We start from the raw sequence: 25,322 nt of genomic DNA on the forward strand, positions 1-25,322 counted from the left end.
AGAGAAAAAGTTTTCAGGCCAACTTTACACATCACACAGCAGTAAAATATACAAGGCCATTTTAAACACAATCCATTCCTTGATTATTCCCAACCGAGGTCAGGGCCCCACAGTGCCAGGTGCTGCACACACAGTAAGAGGCAGTCCCCTCCCTACCCCAAGAAGCTCACAGTCTAAACCAGGGGTCTCAAACTCAAATGACCATGAGGGCCACATGAGGACTAGTACATTGGCCCGCGGGTCACATTACTGACACCTCCCCGCCGCCGCCCTCGGCCCCATCCCCACTCCACCCCTTCCATGAGGCCCCACCCCGCCCCGCCTCTTCCCACCCCTTCCCTGCCCCCATTCCAACCCCTTCCCCGAAATCCCCACCCCAACTCCGCCCCCTCCCTGCCCCCAGGGGGTGCAGGAGGGGTGTGGGGTGTGGCAGGGGCTATGGGCAGGGAGTTGGGGTGTGGGGTGCAGGAGGGGTGAGGGGTGCTGCAGGGGGTCAGGGCAGGGGATTGGGGTGCAGGAGGGGTGCGGCAGGGGCTCAGGGCAGTGGGTTGGGGTGCAGGAGGGGTGCGAGGTGCGACAGGGGCTCAGGGCAGGGGGTCGGGGTGCAGGGTACTGCAGGGGGTCAGGGTGCGGCAGGGGCTGAGGGCAGTGGGTTGGGGTGCAGGAGGGGTTCGGGGGGCGGGCTCTGGCCCGGCGCGCACCGGGGGCGGGGCAGGGCAGGCTCCCTGTCTGCCCTGCCCCGCCCCGCCCCCGCGCTGCTCCGGTATGTGTGTATTGCTGTTGCTTCAGGCACCACCCCCAGCATCTCCCATTGGCCGGGAACGGGGAACCGCGGCTAATGGGAGCTGCTGGGGGCGGTGCCTGAAGCAACATTAACACACACACCAATGTGCCCCCCCCTCCGCACATTCCGGCCGCTTCCCGGCACGGCGCGGGGGCAGGGCAGGCAGGCAGGGAACCTGCCCTGCCCCCGGTGCGCGTCGGGCCGGAGCCGCTCTAGGTAAACACTGGGGGCGGGAGCGGGGGCTGTGAGGGGCTCGCGGGCCGCATGTGGCCCATGGGCCACGTGTTTGAGACCCCTGGTCTAAACAGACGAGACGGACAAAGGGTGGGAGGGGAATGTGATTTGCCCAAGGTCACCCGGCAGATCGGTGGCAGAGCTGGGAACACAGCCCAGGTCTCCAGTTTCTAGCATTGCCAGCCCCAAATGTTCACTAATCATAAGGCAGGCCCAAATAACTCTCAGAATTGGTTTAAAAATCATGCTATAGATGTAGATATAAATATAAACATTGGGTTCTTTTCGTTTGCCTTCTGTTTTCTGGGCCTGTAAGCCGTACTTGGGTCATATTTTCAAGCTTTTTCTCTGCAACCATGAGGCGTAGAAGCTTACTTAAAAAAAGAAAAAGAGGAGATTTTTCACATAATCAGAGGATTCCATGTCTGGGACTTTAAATAAAACACCAGTTATCACAGGAATGGCAACACTGCAATTCCCAGTCAACTTGACATCAGCCCTTGATGTATACTGATGGTTTGCTCCTTGGGCATAAAGCATTTGCACGTGAGTGTCAGCCTAATATCAACCTACCCTGACACCTGCTTGCCAAAAACATGAAAAATCAAGTCACTTGTCAGGTAGGAGGTTATCAAAATGGTAGCCATGGGAAAAAGCCGAAGTGTCATGAAAGAGCCACCCAGAACTGTGAGAGCGTTTGAACCAACCAAGATGTAAAAACAGCAGTAACCAGAACTGTGTTAGGATGGGCTGTCTCTGATGCACAAATCCCTCCATCCCAACCACCAAGGGGACTGTAACCACACTGAAATCAACCTGCAACTATTTATATTTAGACAGGAGGAAAAAAAACCAAAAACCTCTCTTTCACAATCAATCTCACAAAGAAAAGCCCAGGAGTACAGGATGCTCCGTGCAGGCTTTTCATACAAATGGGTTTTTATCATCAGGAAGAAATAACCTAGCCAAGAAAGCTCTGATCAGGTCGGCACACGCTGCTCCCCGGAAGTGCCGATTACACAGCAAAGCACTGGCGCAGCTACCCTGATGTAATCAGAACCCCTCAACAGGGCTGGCTCTTTCACCCTGCACCTCCCGCTGCCATTGACCCCAGGGCAAACCCACGACCATTCCCATTCAGTCACATTTGCACTGGAGTAAACAACTGCACAAAGCGCAAGCCATGGAGATCCAGGCCCTCCGCCGGTGGGGAGCAGCTTTCCGTGGGATAATAATAAACTAGCATTCCCCACTCCCTGGGTTCTCCAGTGTCTTTTCATTAGGTTTCTCTTGCACGCTGGTACCAGCACGATCTTCATCCTCACCCCTCCTCCAGCTTTACACCGATAAACTAGTGCCAGATAAAAGCCAGCCATCCACGGCCACCTCCTTCCCTGCCCTGCGTACTCTGGAAGCGACTCCAGGGATTTTATCAACACTGGGATGCAGCGAGCTGATTCCCTGAGACGTCTGCTGAGAACTGGCTTCAATTCCACCACAGCCGCATATCAAGTTCCGCTGAGCCCCAGAGGATCAGGGATTGCGAGGCCACGCTCCGGGATGCCCTTGGCTAGCGTCCAAGCCCTGCCCCTGCAGAGACTAGGACGGAAGGAAGCAATCGCACCCCAAAGGAAAGAGGGGAAAACAGGGGGGAGCACTTTGGAGAGGGTGGGCTGCAGGCTCTCTGCGTCCCCTGAAGTGGGCAGGAGATGCTGCCTTCTGCGCTGGGGTCAGGGCAGAGGTCAGGAGAAGCCCTGCCCAGATGCAGAAGTTGTAGCTACAGAGCCAGCAGTTGCTACCCCTCGGCCACCTGCAACTCTGCTGCAACTTCCTGTGACCTCTGTTGACCTGAGATGGGTCCTGCTGCCCTGGGACCCCCAGGACCCCCCCTGTCTCTAGGACTCCCCCTCCCCGCCTAGCTGTACTGCTACCCCCCCGTACCTGCTCACTCCATAGCCAGCGCGGCCCCTTTAAGGGAAGCCCCCAGCCGCTCTCTCCCCGCGCCGGCCGGCTGCTGGGGCAGTCTCAGCGTTCCGCTAGCCCCTCCTCCGAGCCGCCAGCGTTCGGCTTTGGAACGTCGGGCACCGCCCACGCCCCAGCCTTATGGCTACAAAGCCGCCGCGTGCGGCCCGAGGGGAGGGGTTATTGCCTGTCGGGTGACGTCACATATTTTCTTAAAGGGCCCGTTGCTGCTCAGAGGGAGCGAAGAAGGCAGAACTGGGGGCAGACACTTCAGGCTGGGTTTGAATTGCCCCTTCCCACCCCAGGGGCAGTTCAAATTCAGACCTGGGCTCTGGCCTTTTGCAGAGTGATGCAGGGGCACCTTCCCCAAGCAGAGCTCCAGTGCCTAGGGTAGTCCATTAGGGGTGCTAAGCAGGGATATTTTGGGGGACCACCCCTACACAACACCTCCTACTAATTAATAGGGGGCCCCTGCTCAGGGCCCTAAGCAGTGGCTTAGTTATGCCTAGCCCTGACTCTACAGCCCACAACCCCCTTTCCCTACACCCATGCTTATCATAGAATCATAGAATATCAGAGTTGGAAGGGACCTCAAGAGGTCATCTAGTCCAACCCCCTGCTCAAAGCAGGACCAATTCCCAGCTAAATCATCCCAGCCAGGGCTTTTTCAAGCCGGGCCTTAAAAACCTCCAAGGAAGGAGACTCCACCACCTCCCTAGGTAACGCATTCCAGTGTTTCACCACCCTCCTAGTGAAATAGTTTTTCCTGATATCCAACCTGGACCTCCCCCACCGCAACTTGAGACCATTGCTCCTTGTTCTGTCATCTGCCACCACTGAGAACAGCCGAGCTCCATCCTCTTTGGAACCCCCCTTCAGGTAGTTGAAGGCTGCTATCAAATCCCCCCTCATTCTTCTCTTCTGGAGACTAAACAATCCCAGTTCTCTCAGCCTCTCCTCATAAGTCATGTGCTCCAGACCCCTAATCATTTTTGTTGCCCTCCGCTGGACTCTTTCCAATTTTTCCACATCCTTCTTGTAGTGTGGGGCCCAAAACTGGACACAGTATTCCAGATGAGGCCTCACCAATGTCGAATAAAGGGGAACGATCACGTTCCTCGATCTGCTGGCAATGCCCCTACTTATACAGCCCAAAATGCCGTTAGCCTTCTTGGCAACAAGAGCACACTGTTGACTCATATCCAGCTTCTCGTCCACTGTGACCCCTAGGTCCTTTTCAGCAGAACTGCTACCTAGCCATTCGGTCCCTAGTCTGTAGCAGTGTGCAGCCACCTTCCCCATCTGAGGCCAAGTTTTCAGAGACTGAGTTCACAGAAGCAAACCCCGCCCCCCAGTGCCTGGGGAGTTTGGCAGTTGTCGGACTTTCACAGGCCCCCATGCTGGAGCCTTCCACTCACCAAAAAAGGAGTCCTCCTCCTCTACTACAAGAAGCCAGTTACTGAAAGCACAGGACTTTCTACGGCAAGTGTAGGCTGAATTGCAAGCCAAGGCACACCTGCTACAGGAAGCAATGAGGGTGGAAAGCAGTGCAAGGATAACAACTAGGGTGACCAGACAGCAAGTGTGAAAAATCGGGAGGGGGGGGGTAATAGCCTGTATAAGAAAAAGATCCAAAAATCTGGACTGTCCCTATAAATTGGGACATCTGGTCACCCTACTAACAACAAACAAAAAATCCCCAACTCATTTCAGGTTAAAATGAGCCACTGTTTATTTATGCTTTTAATTCTAGAAGTGATGTACAGGAACAGGGGCTGAGCCCTCCACCTGTACACACAGCCTCTTTAAAGATATATCGCTTTATTCCTAGACCTGTGCTAATCTCACCTCACAAGAGCCCAATCTTCTATTACTCTAAAGATTAGTTATTTACATCAGAATCAACATCACACTGTTCTGAGGTGGTAGCATTTCACACCAGCTCTGGACAGGGGCGGTGCAAAATGCAGGGCAGAATCAGGCCTGAAGGCTGCTGCTCACATGCACCTCAGTTACCTTGGACAGCAAAATCAAGCAGCCTCACACCACTTCATGTAGAAAAGAATCTGTTGATTACTTTAAATAAGTTGTTTATTACAGGGACAGTATGGCTGTAGGACAGCAATGCAAGGGCTAAGATGGCATGGCCGCATGGTTTTCCCCATATGTGTGATTGTCTAACCGGCGTGGCTATGTAATGCCAACTAAACTCTCCACCGGAATCACCAAACCTCAACCAATGAGCTCCAGAACCACCTCAAGTGTGGAACCCAACTGTTGAAGAGGGGCATTATTATACATCATTACCTTCCAGAAGGAATTTTAAAAACTCCATTCCTGTGTGCTCATGTTGTTACTGTATTGCCAGACTTGCACGAGTTAAAGTTTTGTGACGCTCCGACCCACCCACCCACGGCCAGACTCCTAGTTTGAGTACTTGGCACTACTAGTTTAGTAATCACTGTTTGTGCTGGTTGCTTTTGGCATTTCAGCTGGGACAGCAAGTCTTCACTTTGATTCACAGGGCTGAAGAAATTGGCTTCCGGGTTAGGTGACGAGCATTTTATTTCTAGACATCTTCAGCACTAAGGGAACAGCACCACCTACTGAGACAACGGCAGGGAAAGCACTGGATGGGAGAAACAAGGTCTGATTCAGCCAAGCCTAGCAAGATCCCCACCTAAGATGGTATTGAGTTCAGGTATAACTGAGCTGCAGGTGTTGGGTTAAGTTAAGTTATCTTCTAGCATCAAGTTTAGTTGACCATGAGAAATGGAATGTAAATTGACCAAGGGGAGAAAAAAAAAAAAAAAAAAAAAAAAAAAAAACACACAACACTCTTTCCAATACAGGAGTTCCCTTAAAGATACCATCCAATAAGGCATCTACTCTAATTTGGAGTGTCAATAGAACAGATCAATAGTCTCCAATAGGAGAAAAACTTAAAATATTTGAGTCTTAGGAAAGCGGTTGAGAGACAGCCAGTGACCAAAATGAATGTTATTTCAATACAGGGGTGGGGGGGAATGCCTTTCCAACTGCCTTTGGAATCTGAGGCCCGTCCCAGCTTATAACCAGCGACAGCGCCAAGCAAGAAACAAGTAATTCTGTAATGGAGCCAGATCCATTTGTTATATACTTTACAAAATAAAGTCACAACAGCGCAAGTCTTATCCGAAAGACTTTTATTGCCTATATTCAAATATTACAGTTTCACATTTTATTCAAAAAAGTTCTAAGCTACCTTTACAAGGACAGTAGCACCTGGGGAGGACTGTGCAGTATTTAGGTTATCCATATGCAGAAGGAAGTCTCTGACTTCAAACACAGCTCTGGCTGAGATCCCATCCAGTTTTGTAATTTACCAGTAGTGCAGTGTTGTTCCCCGCCCCTATAGAACACAGTACGGCTGAGGAATGCTCAAGTTGACACACTGATCAGGAGGCCACATACAAATGCAACTTTAAAAAAAAAAAAGTTTCCAGATGGTTTAAATTAAGGGGGAGCCAAGCATACAAAAGCATCTAACACTTGTAAGGATCCTAGCAACAGGGCAATGCCTACACAACCAAGCATCCCGCAGTTGTGCAGATGCAGCAGTCTGCCTGAGCACCATCAACGACAGGATCAGGTAAGAAGATTCTTCCTTCCCTCTTCCCTTCCAAGGAGGGAGGCAAAGGGAAGAGGAGAGAGAAGGAGCCACAAAATAAGAGTATTTTAGATATCAAGTTAAACACTTGGTCCCTAGGATGTCACCAAGGTAGGTTACTGTCCTTGCCTCACTTTAAAAAGTATATACATTAAAAGAGCATGAGCCTTTTAGAGCTTCACTTTTGGCATCATAAAAAGGCACCTAAAAAAAGGATTCCTTGGCCCTTTGAGCAAGATCTCCAGAAGCAGGAAGAGCTGGCAAAGGCTTTACCAGAGCCAATGTGGGAGACTCCACCTCTAATTCCCTTTGAGATTTCGTGACCTCACTAGTGTAACCAGGAGTCATTTGGGAAGGCCTGGGGTGTTTGATGCCATCGACACCTATGCTGCTAGAACTGCAACAGCGTCACCAGAATCATGTCAGAGCATGAAGAATAAGCAGCATTCTTGCAACACAGAGGACTGCAATGCTAGAAGGTTGCATCCCGTTTGCGAGCAAGTTCCCCACTCTGCCCCCCTCCCCAAGAAACACATGTAGCCTCAGTGTTTTGCTGGTACGGGTCTCCCTGGATGACTAGAAGTGGACTCCATCAGCACTTAAAGGCCTGCCTTGTTTGCATTCTGCTAGTTGCAAGCAACAGGCTACACCCCAAAAGGTAAGAGGATTTTAAGAAGCCACCACCAACTCTCTCCTCTAGGATCAGGGGATTTTTGTCTTTGCTCAGGAAAAAAAAAAAAAAAAAAAAAAAAAATAGATTTGTTTAAAAAAAAGTTACAAAAAGGCTATAGATACTGGAGTGTTGCCGGCAACAGAGATCTGTACAAAGCTGGCCTGGGGAGGCGGCCTTGTGGCCAGGCAGGGCGCAAGGCTCAGTAGCCCTCCTCTTCTCGGTAGTAGTGGTACTCCGGTGGGTCCGTGCTCTGGTCGTACACTGCGTTGGCCACATCACCGGCGTTGCCCTGGGGACAGTACTTGGGATCGTAGATCTGTCGGCCCAGGCCGAAGACCTGGCCGCTCTGATTGGCTCCCTGGTTGGAGCCCATCTGGAGGGACATGGAGGTGTTGTCGCACTTCTCGGTGCCCATTTTGGTGTCGTAGATGTGTCTCCTCGTGCCAGGAGCCGTCATGCCCACCTGAGAGACCAGATTATTCATGGTAACAGTGGCAGCTGGAAACCCCCATTGGGGATTGGGCCCTCACTTCACAAGGCACCACAGAACATGCAAAACCCTACCCAAACAGCTGATCTACCTAGACCGTGTGGCGATGGGGGGCAGGAGGGAGTGTACAGCTTCTGTTTTACAGGTGGGGAAGCAGACACAGAGATTAAGGAACTTGGGCAAGGTCACACAGGGAGTCTATGGCAGGGCCAGGAATCCAAATCCACATACTGGTCCAGTGCCTGAACCACAAGACCAGCTCTCCAGCAGTCTGAGGAGGCACAGATTACATCAAGTAGGCACCTCTGGGGCTTTCCTGGATTTAGCCCAGCTGCCCAGTCAGGAATCTACCTTCTTTAATGCCACCCTTAACCCCAGATGTTGTGCTGAAGAGACTCCAGTCACTCAACTGGCCCCTTTTACCTCCCCACAGACGGTTCACCAGGCCCATGACTGCCTGCTTACCTGGCTAGCACACTTGTTGGTGCCCATCTGAAGGCTGATGGTGGAATGGTCCATGGGGGCCAGGATCTGGTTTTTGGGATCATAGAGATGTCTCCTGGTGCCGTAGGCCGTCATGCCAGACTGGCTGGCACACTTGTTTGTGCCCATCTGTGGGCAGAGTTACATGGAGAATTAAGCTTACATCCCAACCGATGTATGAAGCAGGTTCCCCCCACCTCAAATAAGACAGCACAACCTGGCTAAGTCTCCTCTCCCTGCTCCCATACTAAGCATGACTCATGGCTCAAAGACGGCCTCTATTCAGAGGGGTAAGTATGAGGATTCCCCAGGGCGGGGATTCTAGCCCTGCCTCCAATTGCGTGCTTTCCAGTGCGTCATGGATTTCATCTCTGCAGAGCCACAACTGTCCCCGGATAGAACTTCCCATCCCCAATTCCCTGTGAGGACAATTCTCCAGGTCCAAACCTCAGTTGGTGGGGAGGAGGGAGTCTGTAATACAGCCCTTCAGACCAGAGAACCTGTTCGATACACACCCCAGCCCCCCAGGGGAAGAGCAGACATGCCAACAAGGCCAGGACAGCAGTGAAGAGATGAAGGGCATGGGGCAGTTCTGTTTTGTGCTGGATGTTTCATATCCAGCCTGTAACAGGAGACCTTCCAGGCTATTAAGTCTTTTGCCCATCAGCCCTATGCAGTGGCAGTGAATTCAGGTGTTAAAGGGCTAACAGGACTTCATAAGACATGCCTCCCCCACCCCTGCCTAGCCCACCCTTGCCCAGCTCACCTGAAGCCCGATGACACACTGGCCAGCCTTCATTTTTGCATCATCGAAGTTCCTCTGTTGTTTCTCTGAGTATTTCACCCCGATGTCCACGTCGCTTTGTATCCCCTTGGTCTTTGCCTGCAGCAGAGAGAAGGGGGAGGCAGGGGGAGGGGTGTATTAGAACCAGCGAGTTCTGTTCCTGCATAGAAGAGGTTCTACAACCTAATGTTGCATGAACATTGTCAGTCAACATCCAGTTCCTGGGTTGGATTCTGTATCAGCCCCCTAGTCCATCTCGCTCGGTATCCCTGCTCAGGCAGCGGCCTGCAGGGGATGCCTCACAGGAAGGTGCAAGAAATTCTGCAGTTAAGGGATAACCTCCCCCCACCCCAATCCACCCATGAAAGTCTCATCCTAACACCACCACCATCACCCAACAACTAGAGCAGGGATAGGCAACCTATGGCACACGTGCCGAAGGCGGCACACGAGCTGATTTTCAGTGGCACTCACACTGCCCGGGTCCTAGCCACCGGTCCGGGGGGCTCTGCATTTTAATTTAATTTTAAATGAAGCTTCTTAAACATTTTGAAAACCTTGTTTACTTTACATACAATAGTTTAGTTCTATATTATAGAAAGAGACCTTCTAAAAACATTAAAATGTATTACTGGCACACGAAACCTTAAATTAGAGTGAATAAATGAAGACTCGGCACACCACTTCTGAAAGGTTGCCGACCCCTGAGCTAGAGATTGACTTAAGCCCATGAGGTTGTATATCCCATACAGAGACGGCTATTTGTTCATTTCCCCCACAGCACCTTTGACAGGGCGCAAGGTATTTTACAGTTCTTCAAGCTATACCCACAAAGCGTAGATCCTTTATCCACCATGGAAATGCAGCTGTTTATGGGGTGGAACGTGGCAGATTTGTAAGTGGTGCAGAGACAGAGCGCAAGGACTCCAGCATCCAAGGTCTTCTGCAGCGTGGGTCATGGGTCATTTGCTGGTGTGAACTAGAGTAAATGGGGGATTCTCTGACTAGAGGTGTTTAAATCAACAGTTGAGGACTTCGGTAACTCAGCCAGAGGTTATGGGCCTATTGCAGGAATTGGTGGGAGAGGTTCTGTGGCCTGCAACGTGCAAGAGGTCAGATGAGAGGTGGTCCCGTCTGGCCTTTATGTCCTGGAGTTAGATGGTGACCTCTGCAGGCCAGACATGGTGACTTCCAGTGCACATGCACTAGATGCTGCGTTAATGAGTCTTCAGGGGCTTGTGTAGTAATTTAAGGAGTTACCCAAAGGAGAACTTGGCCAGGACACTGGGGCCAACACCTTCATCCTTGTCAGAGGAGCCATGAGACCACATCCATTGTGCCTTTATCCTAAGGCAGCCACTGACCTACTTTCTACTAGCTTTATCCTTCATCCTCGCAGGGTATAAAATCCAGTCACCACAAGGCAATGGCTCTCGCTAGCCAGCCCAGCCCAGCCGGGCCCCGTGCAAAGCAAGGAGCCCACACCTCAGAGACCTGGCGCCTCATGGTTTGGGCCAAGAGCGACAGCTCCAGCCCAAAGTGGCCAAGCCGCTACTTCCCTTACAGCCCTCCCACAAGCCAGCCTGCTTTTGAGAACGGAGGCTTCCCTTAACAGAGCTGCTTCCTCCTCCCTGCCCCCCCTGAGCTCACTGGAAAGGCTCCTGGCTGCAGCTGGCTCCGCGTGCTGGGGCAAGATCAGTTCTTCCCACCCCCCAGAGAACAAGAGCCCCACGGGGAAGTTTGAGCCTCGCTTTGGCTTTAAAGCCGGGACATTTTGGAGGAGGGAAGAACTGCACCTCTGCTGTCAGGAGTCCTCAGTGTAGCCACTTCCTTTGGCACCCTAGGGCTCTTGAGACCCATCCCCCCCCCCAGCCACCCTCACCCCAAACCCATGGGAGCTGGGTGGGCTAGGAGAAGGAATGATCACTCCTGCCCACAGGCCATATGGGACAGATCCAGTTAGACACCAGGCCGGGTCCATCCCTGCACGGACGCCAGTGCAGGGTCGGAGGGAAAGCAGGTGGTGCAGGCTAAGGCAGCCCCGAGAGTTAACCAGACTCACGTTCCTGCTTCAACTGCCCCTACAGAGCTTTGCAGGGGCACAGAATCACCAGGGTGCCGAGCTGCCCTGGCTCTGCCCCCTCCAGCCTCTGGCTCCCCCCTGCCTCCATACCAAGGGTATACCACGGATGGGGGAGGGTGCCTTTCGTAGTCCCAGTGCATCAGCCTCAGAGCAGTACTCACCATGCCTGCCAGAGCCAGCAGGCACACTTGCACCTGGGTCATGTTCCCGGTCTCGAAGAAGTCGTTGGCTTCAAAGAGGTCGACGGGGTTCATGCCGTACTGAACCATGGCCTTGATGAAGTTGGAGAGGTTCTCCAGCTGGCGGGGAAGAGAGCCGGATAAAGACACAGGCCAGAGAAGGAACCCGCGAGGCAGCGGTTGAGAAGCCGCTTCCAGGCTAGCGATCAGCCAGGCCACCCTTGCTGTAAAAGGAGCAGCCCAGCACATACCTGGTGCCAGGTCTGAGCCGAGCGGTTGATCTTCCTCACGGAGCCTGGCTGCAGCTTGTTCATGAGCCTGGAGAGAGCGAGAAAGAGCCGTCAGAGCGGACGCCAACCACCCGGTGTGGAGGCACATTTCCAGCACAAGCATCTTTAGGAGGTTCGGCTACTTTTAAACAAGCATCCGTCAGAGAGAAGGACGTCCACAAAGCTAAACAGTTAGCAGAAGAAATGTTCATCCCTAGACTCTCACACAGAGTGTCTCATCCGCTCACAGAGCATTTCACAAGGGGGGGGGGGGGGGCAAGATCATGCCCCATCTGTGAAATGGAGGCAGAGAAAAAGTGACTTGCCCCAGGTCACCCAGCAGGTCAGTGGTAGAGCCAGGAATGGAATCCAGGTCTCCTCAGTCTCAGGCCACTAGGGGACACTGCCTCAGGCGTGGGCTGCACAAAACTTACCCCCCCGTGTAGCCACATCAGTCAGGAGTGTGAAAAAGCCACTGCACCCCCAGTGACTAATGGTGACAAAACCCCCAGACGGCAACAGAGGCCAACACTGTTCAGAACGGTGATGCTCCTACCGCAGCAGGACACCTTCTCGTGGCGTATACTGCATCGACACTAGCAGGCTCTACCGGTACAGCCATGCCGACATGGGCTGTGTCTACACTACAGAGCCACAGTGGATGCAATATTAAAAACCCAAGTCGCTAAGATCCAGGCTAGCCACACTGTTCATTAGGGGAGTAGCTAGGAGTCCTGGCATGGGCCATTGTTCTAGGTGCTGGACGCACGCAGGGCACAAGACTACGTTAATTCAGTGTTAAGACTGAAACTCACACTTAAGGAAGCATGAATATTATGGTCCCCAGAGCCGCTCCTGGCCGTGCTGTCCTTGCACAGGAAAGCAGCGATGGGAACGCCATCAGCATTATAATGCGGCAAGGGAGTTTGGAATGGCAAAAATGCAAGTTCCCACTGAGCTAGCTGCATTGGGCCCTGTATGCAACTTTGCACCTCCCCGACATTTTTGTGAAGTGACACCGTTGGCTTTAAGCCGCCAAGCTGGTCTGCAGCTCCGGCTGTGGCCCTTGACGCAGGACGGGGGCAACTAGCCAGCAAGATGGAAGGAAGTGGAGCTCTTCCCCTGGATGGCAAGGGGAGGTCAGTGGTCACAGCCTGCTGTTCCATCAGCTCCCTGCCCCAATGCAGACCCAGGATTCCCCCAGGGCCCTCCCAGACTCACTCGCAGAGGATCACTCCATCCTTCAGCCCCGACTGGAAATCGGGGCCGATCTCCTTCCCGGTGATGCTCTCGATCCATATCCGCAGCTCAGCCTCCTTCTGGGGATCGTACTTCTGGGCAAGCTGGGAGGAGAGCGGAGAATGGAAGAGTCAGGCAGCTCCTCGCTGGGGCCCTAGGCTAGCCGCCCCTCCTCCCACTGCCCACTTCCCGGTGAGCACAGCCACAAGGCCACGTGCTCTCTCGCTGCACAGGGGTAGCGGACATCTACAGAGCAAGCAGCACATTTCAGTAAGGGCTGCTAGGATACACGACCATGGGAAACAAGTCAGACTCCATGATCAGAGACCTCTGGGAAAGCTGAAAGGGGGCAGGACAATACCAGGGCCACCTGGTCTAAGGCAGATGTGTAGCTCCCCACGGAAAGGTGGGTGTGTGGGGGGCTGCATTAGCTTTGCAGCCCCCCAGCGCAGGCTAAAGCAGCCTCAAGTTGTACCCCTGTTTCAGTGGTCCTCTAGGTTGCTCCCCAGCAGTGCCCATATAAACAGGGTACGTGTCTGCCCCAGCCATGCCCACTCACACCCATATTCTGACCCATCCCCTTTGTGCCCAGGGCTGGTCAGTGCAGAATCAATACCTTGGCACTGCCCAGCGTGTGCACCAATGGGAAGCTATCCAACTACGTTCCTCAACCTGGCACCAGCACCCCCACACCACACTGACTGGCACTGGGTTTCCTTTGACCCCACAGCCCCTTTGCAGCAGCCTAGCTAGTGAAAAGGGGCCCAGCTTCACTCTACCCAAGCGTGCAAGCAGCAGGTTCCCCTGTAAGGCACAGGCCAACGGGGTGGGGTGGGGAGGAGAGGAGATCATCAGTGCAGGTCAATGTCACGTCAGCATGGCCACTGGAAAGACTGGTCAGGACACAGCTCCCCAGTGGTGGCAAGAGAAAAAACCCCAAATCAGTGCCCGGCATTTGGCGCTAGACCCCCTAGGAGCCCACCGGGCTGAAGCTAAGCGGGCTGGAGACCAGAGGGCCCAGCGTCAGGAAGGGGCTGTCTGGATGGCACCAACTACTTGGTCAGCGACCACTTCCTGATGCACAGGAAAGCCAGACGGTGCAGGAGCTCAGCAACGAAGAGACCCGCAGTCTCTGCTGCAGTGTACAAGCCCTGGCAGTCCCTCAGCAGCCAGCCGGGGCAGATCCAGCAGCAGAGTTTAACAACTTCCTTATTCGCTGGGTTTTGACACAGGAGGAAGAGGCTGGTTTTTACTCTAGGCCGCTCTAAAATCCCCATCCCCACGAGAGCGAACCCAGCAGAGACGGCTCTGGGCTGGTTCCCACTGGATGTTTTTGGAAGCTTGGGTCAGGTGCGATGGCATCACGTCACACTCTTCCCCAGCCGAGAAACGGCGCAGCCTCTGACAACGAGGTCACTGGAGATCACCTGTCGCTTCTCAGGAGAGCGGGGGGGAACGTTCCACTCCCCCTGCCCAAATCCCAGGTTGACCAATTGCAGTCTGTCTCCCAAAACCCCCCACTGCACTTATTGGCTCAGCCCTCCTTCCCCAGCGCAGAGACATGACTGACCCCCGCCGTGCCCGGCCTTGAAGGTCGCAGACAAAGCAGGCTATAAAAAGCACCGAGTGATCATTACAAGAGAGAAGCTAGCGAGAGGTAGGAGGTGTTGTGGTTAAGACACCGGGCTGCTGGCACGATTGACATCCTGTGTCAGCCAGCACAACTCACCACGCAGTCTAGATATATCTGAATCTCCTAGAAGGGGGCAATAAAGCAATTGCACTTCAGCCTTTTCCTTGGTGCAGCAGGAGGAAGGACTGGAAAAGTTTTGTTTACAAGAAGCCAACTAGTTTTCCAGCTGGTTTGATTTGAACAGTAGAAATTCAAGGCCTGTCTCTTCAGGAGACTGAACGGCAGGAGAACTGGCCCAGAGATGGAGTAGGAGCAACACAGCTGGGAGTAGACAGGCAGTTTTTAAATTCACGTTAATCTGTAAGACTCATTTAGCTCAAGTGACTGCCCCCACTGGGGAGAAGGGCGCTCTTTGTTAAAGACGTGAGCCCTTGGATTCGAGGCCCGGGAAAGCGCCGCAGCCCACAGCAAGACCAGACTTCATTCGAGAGATCCAGCAAAACAACGTGTTTAGTAGGGAACTTTTCAGGCCTTTTTGAAGCGGCCAGGAGAGCGCCCAGGTGCTACCTACCCTCTTTCGCAGGTGACCTTTAATGCTGTGGATTAAGTTCACCCCACATCAGCATGCGAGAGGCCGGCTGCATCTGCCCCTCCATGGACACAGGGCCAACTCCAACAGTCTCTCAATGCTCATTTGCTTCCGCCCCGTCACATAAAAAGGCCACTGTCAATAAAACCTGAGCCTACAGATCAGGGGGTCATTTCCTATGGGGCAACGGGGCAGTTGTCCCCCCTCTGGCAATATCTTGCTTTGCCCCCGAATTTTTTCTAGGTCTGTATCTTCCAGTCCTCCCTGACTTTGCCGGTTAGAATAGAATCACATATCTTGCTCCCCCGAGCCCAGTGCCGTCGCGGCGATAGACGATCCAGGATCTTGGTGCGCTGGCATGACCGCCATTGGGAAGCTGGGCAAGATTCTGCCCTCTTCACCCAGGTCCCAGCATGCCCCTCCCCTCCCCCCAGGCCCAGGAAGAGTGTCACTCAGGGCAGGAGAGGGAGCGGCAGGACTGATTTGTCCGTCCCCTCCCCAAGTCAGCTTTGTTCAGGGGTCCATGCTCAGACCGGACGCAGAGAGGGCTCCTGGGGTCTATAGCCAGCACTGGGAAGGGAGCGGTGTTTAGCAGGGATAGTCTGACACCCGCCCCCAGATCTCTAACACCTGCCTCCCAGGGGAGGGGAAGCCCTTGGGATCCTTGAAGGGGAGTGTTGGAGCGGGACAGAGCAAGGGCTCTGAGGCCCCAGCACTGCAGCCCAAACCACTGCCCTCGGGGTCAGGACCAGATGCCGCTCCCTGCAGCCCAGGAATGCGTCTGGGCAGATTCCTTGGTCACCGCGACTATGCCAAGAATGCAAAGTGCCTTGTTTAAATCGAGGCCAGCTGTCCAGGCTGCGGGCCCTTCGCTGCTGATCAGCGGGACAAGCAGCTTTAAAAACGAGAAGGAGACAGCGGGTCCCTGCTGCCAGAGGAGAGGCGTCGGCATGTCAGACGCCCTACCCCAGCTGCTCCTAAGTAGCCTCTGTTAGGGGCTCATGCCCAAGAGCACCTGTCAAAGGCAGATGCCGGAGGAGCTGCTGGCTGCTTCTGGAGCAGCGTTTAAGCTGCATACGGATCAGGAAGGAAGAAGGCTGCTCGTTCATAGGGGGCTAAGTATAACCACCATCCACTTACTGGAGTCATTAAACCTAGAACCTTTGGCACTAGAAACATGGGCCTCTACCTCTTCAGCTAGGGGTGCAGCTCTCTTAGATGGCAGCAGTAGTAGGCTTTTATCTTTTTAGATGAACCAGCCACAAGTGGGCACATGACATTGAGCTACTGGGTCACATTAGATACTTACAATGCCAGTCAGTTCCCTGAGACTACAGGGTCAAATCCCAACAAGATCAATTCAGCCCTTCCAAGGGACAAGACTAGCACTGTGCAGTTTAGTATGTGGGTGTTCCCTCTGCCTGGGGGAAAAGGTCCCCTGGACTTGACAGTCTCCTTGGAGAAAGTTCCCCTCTTCTGGCACTGGGGGTTGCTTGTAGTCCTCCACCCCAGAGTGGACTGCTTGTCAGCCGTGCTCTGAATGCTCACAGCTCAAACATCACTTTTCATCCCAGCTCGTAACAACCTGACTTCCATGTTTAACAAACCCCAGTAGTCTGCAAAGGTAGCGTTAGGAGGGGTGAGATCAGCCTTGGCTTATCTTGGGAAGGGACAGGCATCTTAGCCCAGCTCCCCGAGAGCACTACAAGTTCATTGACTACAGAGTCTTCCGGAAGGGACAGGGGCAAAACCCTTGACGAGTCGAGAGAGATTGTTCTACGCGCTGAGTGCTCCAGGCTCCCAGTTGGGCCCTACCAATGTCACGATCATAGGATTTAAAAAAAGGTAAGTTTCATGATTTTAAGCTATTTAAATCTGAAGTTTCACAGTTGGAATTATAGGGGTCCTGACCCAAAAAGGAGTTCTGGGAGGGTTGCAAGGTTATTGTAGTGGGGGGGGATGCGGTACTGTTACCCTTACTTCGGCACTGCTGCTGGAGAGCTGGGTGCCGGGCCAACAGTGACCGATCTCTGGCCGCCCAGCTCTGAAGGCAGCGCAGGAGTAAGGGTGGAAATACCACGACCCCCCTGCAATTCCCTTTTGGGTCAGGAATCCCATTTGAGAAACGCTGGTCTCCCCCGTGAAATCTGTCTAGTATAGGGTAAAAGCAACAAAAGACCAGATTTCATGGTCCGTGACAGGTTTTTCATGGCCATGAATTTGGTAGGGCCCGACTCACAGCCTTTGGCATGTGCTTTCCAGCAGAGGCAGCCACACAGCCCAGCTCATCTGTACTCCCATCTGGGCCTCTCTACCTGCTGCTGAGGACTTGGCATGGGACAGCTCAGCCTGCCTCAGGAACAAGGCTCCCCACCCACAAGGAGGCAAACTCAGTTATGGAGATGCAGGGGCCAGGAGAGGAAGGGTCAGATTAACCAGAGAGAATCACGCCCACAACAGGCCCAGTTCCAAGAGAGCTTGGCGCTGTCCACACAGGGGACCATAAACCTCATGATGCGAGCAGAGCTCTCCTGGGAGTCTGGTTCCAGATTGCTGGAGAGCCCTCTGGTGGCCCAAGCATACAGCAGGAGATAGGAGGATCTCACTCCCAATCTCAGCTCTGACAACCCCTGCTGTGACCCTTGGGCAAGTCACTTCACCCCTGCCTCGGTTTCCCTGCTTATAAAGTGGGGGAAATAACGCACTCCACCAGAGGGTACTTTGGATAGAAGGGTACGAATGCGTTGGATCAACTGCAGACTCACAGCCCATCACAGCCGGGAAGGGCACCCATGTGGAAAAGGGAGAGCTTAGGCTCTGGAGAAGCCCATGGAAGATCCAAACCCCCACTGGATTCAGAGCATTGAACTACTGTAAGGTCACTAGCTGCCCAGCCCATGAGCCCTGGCTGCTAAACACCCTGCTGTGAAACACTCAGCTCTGGTTTCACAACAGCTTTCTTCATTCCCTTTTGCAACCGGTGAAGGGGACTGGGGTGTGCTGGGGAAGGAGAGACCTGTTGACAGCAGCAATGCAAGGGGAGGGCCTTGCTCAACGCATACAAGAGGCATTGGAGATCCTAGCCTGTGGCCCGGGAGAATCTAGCACTAATCCACAGCCCTGCACCCTTCCTTCTCCCACCCCCCCGGTTCTTGGTGCAGCTAGTCTGGCATGTCAAACTGATCTACACTCAAGGGCCTTGCACTGGCCTCGGGATGGGAGCTCGCATGATGGAGGAATCTGAACAAGTTTGCTGGGTGTCACAGGGACCCAGGATAAATCAGAACACAGGACAACATACAGGACCAGGCTGGGATCCTTCTCACCCAGCACCAGCTGCTTCGGACAGAGGGGCAGCCCCCATGTGGAAGGAAGTTAATTGGAGGGGAAGTTACTACCTAACCCTCATCAGTTAGTGGCCGGTCTGTGCCCTGAAGCATGAAGGTTTAAATAAGCCAGAGCGACGTAGACTCTGCAGCGTGACTGCACACGCACACATGGCAAATGAGAACATCTAATCCTAGCTTCAGTTCTGGGACTGCACTGCTCTGGGTTTCATCGGCCATCCCAGCCCCATGGGTAGCACCAGCTGCTGTTTAGCTACTACAGACCTATCGGAGCAGACACCAGTCCCTCGTGCTATTGCCACCCCCACCCCCATATTTATCACACTCTAAGCTCCCTGGGGCAAGGATGGTTTGCACAACAGGGCCCTGATCCAGGAGGAGCTTTAAAGACCGCCTCCATGGTACTTTAGAAAGCCTCCCTTCCCCCACTGATCTATCAAGAGCATTCACAATTCCAGGAGCTGACAGACAGAGAACAGGCAAGATCTTGATCACCCAACCCCCTAACTGCAGAATCCAAAGTGAGCAACGTTGGCAGTTTGGATAGGACCCTCAGAAGGCAAGAGAGATTCATATTGGCATTAACAACCCAGCCCAGCAAGAGAGAGCTTCCCTTGGAGAGGGACAAACATTACAGGTTCCCCTCTCACACCAACATTATCACCTCCCCAAGTAGTTTCTGCACCAGGTTGCATGGCCAGGGGAACTGTTCCGATTTCTGGGGGAGGGAGCATGTCAGCATTCTGCAATTAATGCTGCAAAGTCTGAATTCTTTCCCCTAGACTCTGCTGTGAATCTGGTTAGGTGCTGGATTGGTTTGACCCAGGGACTGAGGGAGCTAATTTTTTTTTATGGGGGGGGAGAGAGAAGAAGGAGGAGGAGACAGACAAGCTGGCCCCAAAAGGAGAATGGAATCTGTGGCATTTGCAAGGACTTCTACCCTTAGAAAAGTTGTACTGGTTTAACTAGATCAAAATCCATGGTGCAAATCCTGAATGTCAAACTACTGTGTGTGCCAACTCCCTCGAGGGTGTAGCTGACTGAACTGAACCAAGCAAGGATTAAACAGGTTCGAGTGCCTCTACATTTAGGGGGTTGGCACCACAGACTTTGATCTAGTTAAACCAGTGCATCTTTTCTGCTTCGGCAATGCCTAGGTACTGCTGCAACGTCTGGAGAAAAAACAGGGTGACTGCTGCCAATACAAACCAGGGGAGGTGGGCATGTCAAACACACCTTTTCCACTGGGTTCTGGAGTTCCCCTTCCCTCCCTTTATAGCATCGCCCCCTTAAGCAACCTAGAGCAGAAACTGCTTGTCCCTTGGGCAGTGCTGACCAGACAAAGGGCTGACTTAAAATTGGGTTTAAGCTGGCATACGTTAGTGATCACTCTTCCGGGTTGGGACAGAGCCTTATGGCGGGTTCTCTTCCAGATCTTGGTGCTACACAGCAACTGCAGATATCTGTACTGTTTTTATGGGGGTTATAAAACAGGTCAAACGGTTGACAAGAATTAAGCACTTGCTCAATGCTAGCCTGTCCCATTGGCTATAAAAACACCTCACTCGGCTGCGTTTCAAGAGAACACTCACAAAGTGCCCACATTTGTAGGTTACTTAGTGTTCAGCCATGGTATTGCCTCCATCTTGTGCAAGAACACTTCAGGATTGGGCCATAAGGTTTTGCTAGAGGTGTTTCCGAGCAGAGACAGTGGAAGGCTGCAGAGAGAAGAGGCACCTGCAGTAGAACACCTAGCGCAATGCAGCTCTTTATTACTGTATTACAGATCAGTACGCGGGAACCTGCTCCCAGAGAGCCCTCGGCAATGTCCCATTAGCCAATTGAGCAAGCTGGTCCCAGAGGATGGGTGCAGAGGAAACCTGTCACATTGCAGCTGCAGCGGGAGCAGATGGAGAAGGGAAGGATTCCCATCCCTTTCAGCCTGTGCCCCGCCCACAGGAACCCTTCCTGAGCCAGAGAGGGGATCACAAGTGACAGAATCAATCTGAACTAGATCTGGAGAGACCAGAAGTTCACCCCTTTGCAGAAGGCAGCTCTGGTGGCTGCATCCGCACTGGACGTTGGCGTGAAATCGGACTCTCAACAGCTTCACCAATGGGGAGCGCTCGTTCTGGGGGTTAGATTGTGCTGTGACTAACCCACAAAAGAGCTGGTCTGGATGACGCAGCTACATAAATGCCACCGGCAGCCTGTCTATACATGCACCAGTGGGAGACTTCCCTGGCGTCACTGTGAATAAGGAAGGCCCCTTAGGGCTAGACTCCAAGGCGGCAGTTGCAGCCCCGGCAGTCGCTCACGGCTGTGTTGTAATGGGCTAGCAAGTCCCCCTTCCGCCATAGGACCGCTCAGAACTTGCATAAACAGCTTTATTGTATTACAGCGGCACTACAGAACCTCAATCAAGGACCCCGGTAGGACACACTGTGCAGATAGGACTGTCCCAACAGCCACTGCTCTCCCAATGGGGGGAGGGATAGCTCAGTGGTTTGAGCATTGGCCTGCTAGACCCAGGGTTGTGAGTTCAATCCTTGAGGGGAGCCACTTAGGGATCTGGGGCAAAATCAGTACTTGGTCCTGCTAGTGAAGGCAGAGGCTGGACTCAATGATCTTTTGGGGTCCCTTCCAGTTCTGTGAGATATGATATATATACCTATTATATTAAATGCTCCATAAACATTTAATTTAGACTTTGAGAGGTGGCCCAAAGAGAGGCACGGGGTCAGCATCACAGCAGGGAACAGAAGCCAGGAACCCCCACTCCCAGAGCCATGCTCTAACCACTAGCCCACATTCCCATCATTGGCAATTTAACTTGGGGAAAGGAAGGATCCTTTTCCCCGGCACAAAGTTATTTGTAGGGTAAGGCCTCCTGAGACTTCTGGAAGTTGTAGGTAGCATAGGAACAAAGACAGGCCCTAGACACTTAGTTTATTACAATGTTATTTAGGTCAGTTGTGTTTCTCAGGGATTATAGCAAACACATTGACAAATGGAGGCCAAATTGCCATGGAAATAGGGAGTTAGGTCGAGTCAGGGGTAAAAAAAAAAAAATCTGTTGGAACAGGTGTAATACTAATTTAAAAAAAAGCCTTCCCAGGATCACACCTAGTGTTTATTTTAATTACACTCAGAACACGAGCAAGCTAATCTGTAAATTATAGGTTTAAAAATTAGGATGACACAAATTGATAGCCAAGAAGCTGCACCATAGCGTCCACACAGCTGTGTCCCCACACCTTCCCCTGAGAGGAGTTTGCTATTATGGAAAGACTTGTCTCCTTTTATCAAGCCACAGCCCCACGGCTTGTTTTCTGCCCACACCTGCACACCCTTGCCTAATAGCCTCCCTTCTCAGAGGGTTAGGTCTGTGCTCTTGTACATTTCTCCTAACAGAAGGCAGGATTTAACCACCTTTACCCAAAATCTAGAGTTAACCTCTGTTTCCCCCAGGGCCATCAGCATCACAGCCAGCTACAGAACCAGCTGAGACCACACTCAGTTCAGAGGGAGGACCAGTTCAGGCCCAGAAATGTAAATTTTGTAGCAAGAGAGGGGATTTTTTTTGGGGGGGGGGAGGGTGTAAAGGGGAAGAGAGAGTTCACATTTCTAAACTGAGCAGGGAAATCCTGAAGCCAAACTTTGCAGCCCTGGGACAGAGAAGCAGAGCGGGAAACTGACTAGAAACAAAAGTGAAAATGACCAGTTTTAACTTGGTCTAAGAGTAGTAAAATGCAAGACAGACTGAATGGGGCCGGAGTTCAGATGTTAGCAGTAACAAAGGGGGAGAGGCGTTTAAAGCTACAATGCGCTTAATAAGCCGACCAGGGCTAAGATAGTCAGCCAAGTAACATGGCTCTTGGGTCAGGATCAGCTGGAGAGGAGGAGGAGGAAATGGATGCTCTGAGATTTGTTGTGGCAAACAGAGGAATGGAAAGCGATGCCCCCAGCCTACCCAGTTCAGCCTGAGGAGCAGGCTACACCTAGCTGCTTCCCACCACCCTCCCTTGGCGCAGATGGGCATCCCCCCAGAAACTCAGGGCACCTGGATGCAGAGATACATTGGACTCCCCCTTGGCCACACCCCCTCAAAGCTACTTTCTAGACCCCCATTAGCAGGGCTTAATTCAGAGTGAGAGCGGCTGAGGCGCGAGTCATTTTTTTGCTTTCATACCTGATGCGGCAAGGCCGGAGGTGCCCGGCACAGATTACGCCCTGTCCATTGGGCAGAGCCAGGCGAGGTTTTGGGGGGTGCTCAGCGTGCATGGAACTGCACCAGGGCAGAATCTGTCCTTGCACCAAACACACTTGGAAGGGCCCAAGGAGCCGGGCAGCCCAGGAAAAAGTGCTGCTAGATGGAGCCTGGAACCGGCTTATGGGACCAGTGGCAGGGAGACCTCCTGGTCCCCTCCAACTTTGGGGGCAGGGGGAGGTGCGGCGCTTCTCTATCCCCAGAGGCCGCTGCAAAGCCCGGAAGGAGAGGTCCCAGCCAGGGCTGAGGAAAGGGGGGGCGGAAGAGGAGATTGGAGGCAGATTTCCCCAGGGCCAGCAGCTGGGACCGAGCCGGGCCAGGGCGCTGGCTGCGCGCGAAGGACACGGCTGGGAGAATTTGGAACTGGACAGTCTAGCCCTCGCCAGCAGCCCAGAGCGCACCGGGGAGCTCCCCAGAGCGCACCGGGCAGCACCCCAGAGCCCCCTCGGGCCCCGCGCCCAGGCACATCACAGCCCCCCTACAAACTTGTCTGGCGAGCCGCCAGCCTCACCCTGCTCTTGACCTCCGCGGACAAGCCGTAGGACGGGCCCTTGTTGAATTGCGTGCTGCTCATGGTGCGCTCCGGGGACTGCTCTGGGCCAGGTCCGGGGGCCGCGGCGCGTACGGGAGACTCCCTCGCCCTGCTCCGGAGGTTTTGGCCGCGCCGGGCACCGCCTCCTCCCGCTGATTGGAGGGGAGTTAAAATAGCCTTATAAGGGCAGGAAAGCTCCGAATTCCTGCAGGATGGGGAGTTTCCTGTGCGTGTCCCCCCAGTGACCCCCGGGGTCAGAGCTGGGGGCTGCGCCCCCCTTCCAGCGCCGGCTCCGTTGCAGGAGACTTTGTCAGGCTGACGAGCTGGGCAAGTGTGAGAGATGGAGCCCTGGGCGCTCTGGCCGGGGCAGATCCCAGGGGACAGGGACGGGATTTCCCACTAGGTTTGGGGGCTTGATCCCCTGCCCCCCCCCGCGCCCCAGTCACACACACACACACCCTGCTTCACATAACAGACACCCAGCCCTGACACACAACCCCGCCTCACACACAGACACCCTCCCCTTCACACGCCCCCTCCCAGAGCACTGACACACCACCCACCCATCTCCCCAGACACACCGAATGTTTGTTACACTCACCCTAGAAACAAACACCCACTCTCCTCACACTCAGACCCATCCACCCTAGAGTACAGCCAACCCGTGACACGCCCCCCTCACACACACACACACACACACACACACACACACACACCTTCACAATCCCTTATGTCCAGGGCTCAGGTGAGCCCAGATTGCCGGGACTATGAACTGCCAAGCCTAGAGGTGCCGGGGCTCTCCGCCCTGGCAAAAATTCATCACTGCTTATGTCAGATGCTCAGGGCGCCTCACCCAGACTCCTGGGCCTACCCGACCCCTTCAAACACACAATGGTCCCTACGAGCCCGCCAGCCCTCCCATGTACACACAACCCCGTCCCCCTCCTTCACACACACTATAGGGCTGGGCATGCTGCAGTGATGGACGTGGCTATACACCCCCTTTCTCCCCACACACAGGGGGCTGTCCTGAATTCATCCAGGAGCCCAAGCGGAGGATGGGGTATGCCCCAGGATGCTGATTGCCTTCCCAGCCCTCCCACACATACCAAGGCAGTGAGCTCATCGGGGTTAGAAGCTCATCAGGGCAGGGCTGGGTGAGGCTTCCTTCTGCTCCCAGGCTGGACAGAAAGTTGTTTCCAATGGCAGGAAAAGGTGCATCTTCTACTGGAAGCTGGGGATGTCGGCTGCATCCCATCCAACCATCCCTTATTAGCCCGTCACTACGCACCTCCATTGTGCTGGAGAACCCCATCCCAGCCCCCAGCAGCTCCCAGTGTCAATCAGGTCCCATTTAAGTGTCACTTTCCCAGGGTGACGGAATTAAGATCACCGTTCCCAGGAGTAACTGGGTGTCATCCAGGCGTGTAGCGAAGAGTGAATCCTAATGAGGGCGCGGCCTGGGAGAGGCGGGTGACAGAACACTGTAGGTGGCTGGCACCATTTCTCAACACATGTAATCTTACTACTGAGACACCGTGGCCTTACTCTGTCTGTCTGTCTGTCTATCCATCCCCATACCCCCACTCTATCTATCTATCATCTATCTATCTATCTATCTATCTATCTATCTATCTATCTATCTATCTATCCCCATACTCCCACTCTATCTATCTATCCCCATACTCCCACTCTATCTATCCCCATACACCCCCTCTGTCTATCTATCTATCCCCATACTCCCACTCTCTCTCTCTCTCTCCCCATACACCCCATACACCCCATCTATCTATCTATCTATCTATCTATCTATCTATCTATCTATCTATCTATCTCCATACACACACACACCCCTATCTCTCTCTCTCTCTCTCTATCTATCTATCCTCACACACATCTAATCCAATCTATCTATCTCATCAATCACACCCATCAGCATGGTGTCTGGATACCAATAGGGAGGGTGGCTCACTGTTCCTGGAGGGAACAGAAATCTGAAATTTCATATGAAAACTTTCAGGGGGAGGAGAGGAGAGGGGAGGAGACAGGAATCAGTTTTTGCCCCCTTTCTCCCCAGATTTCTGCTTAGATCACTCTGCAACCTCCTGCCAACTCTGCAGGG

At 53.4% G+C, this 25,322-nt stretch overlaps 2 protein-coding genes across 5 annotated transcripts in view; both read right to left on the reverse strand.

The window, feature by feature from the left end:
* The window catches only part of ABCA7 (ATP binding cassette subfamily A member 7), a 47,043-nt gene extending 43,887 nt beyond the window's left edge, over positions 1 to 3,156 (reverse strand). For 2 of the 4 annotated variants that reach the window (XM_065578697.1, XM_065578698.1), the window contains exon 1: positions 2,960 to 3,151. The gene's annotated coding sequence lies outside the window, so the exon portion shown is untranslated. Of the gene's footprint in view, positions 1 to 2,959 lie in introns of all 4 variants that reach the window. The other 2 variants (XR_010594963.1, XM_065578699.1) reach the window with 2 other exon arrangements.
* A 2,992-nt stretch (positions 3,157 to 6,148) lies between these two features.
* On the reverse strand, positions 6,149 to 23,349 carry CNN2 (calponin 2). The gene is made up of 7 exons (XM_005281045.5): positions 23,180 to 23,349; positions 12,812 to 12,933; positions 11,573 to 11,639; positions 11,304 to 11,441; positions 9,042 to 9,158; positions 8,258 to 8,404; positions 6,149 to 7,765 (listed from the first exon to the last, which is right to left on the reverse strand). The coding sequence occupies exons 1-7, from the start codon at positions 23,240 to 23,242 to the stop codon at positions 7,502 to 7,504; spliced, it is 918 nt and encodes a 305-aa protein (XP_005281102.1). The 5' UTR covers positions 23,243 to 23,349; the 3' UTR covers positions 6,149 to 7,501.
* Positions 23,350 to 25,322: the final 1,973 nt, after the last annotated feature.

This window comes from Chrysemys picta, chromosome 25 (genome assembly GCF_011386835.1).
Source record: "Chrysemys picta bellii isolate R12L10 chromosome 25, ASM1138683v2, whole genome shotgun sequence".
NCBI lineage: Eukaryota > Metazoa > Chordata > Testudines > Emydidae > Chrysemys > Chrysemys picta.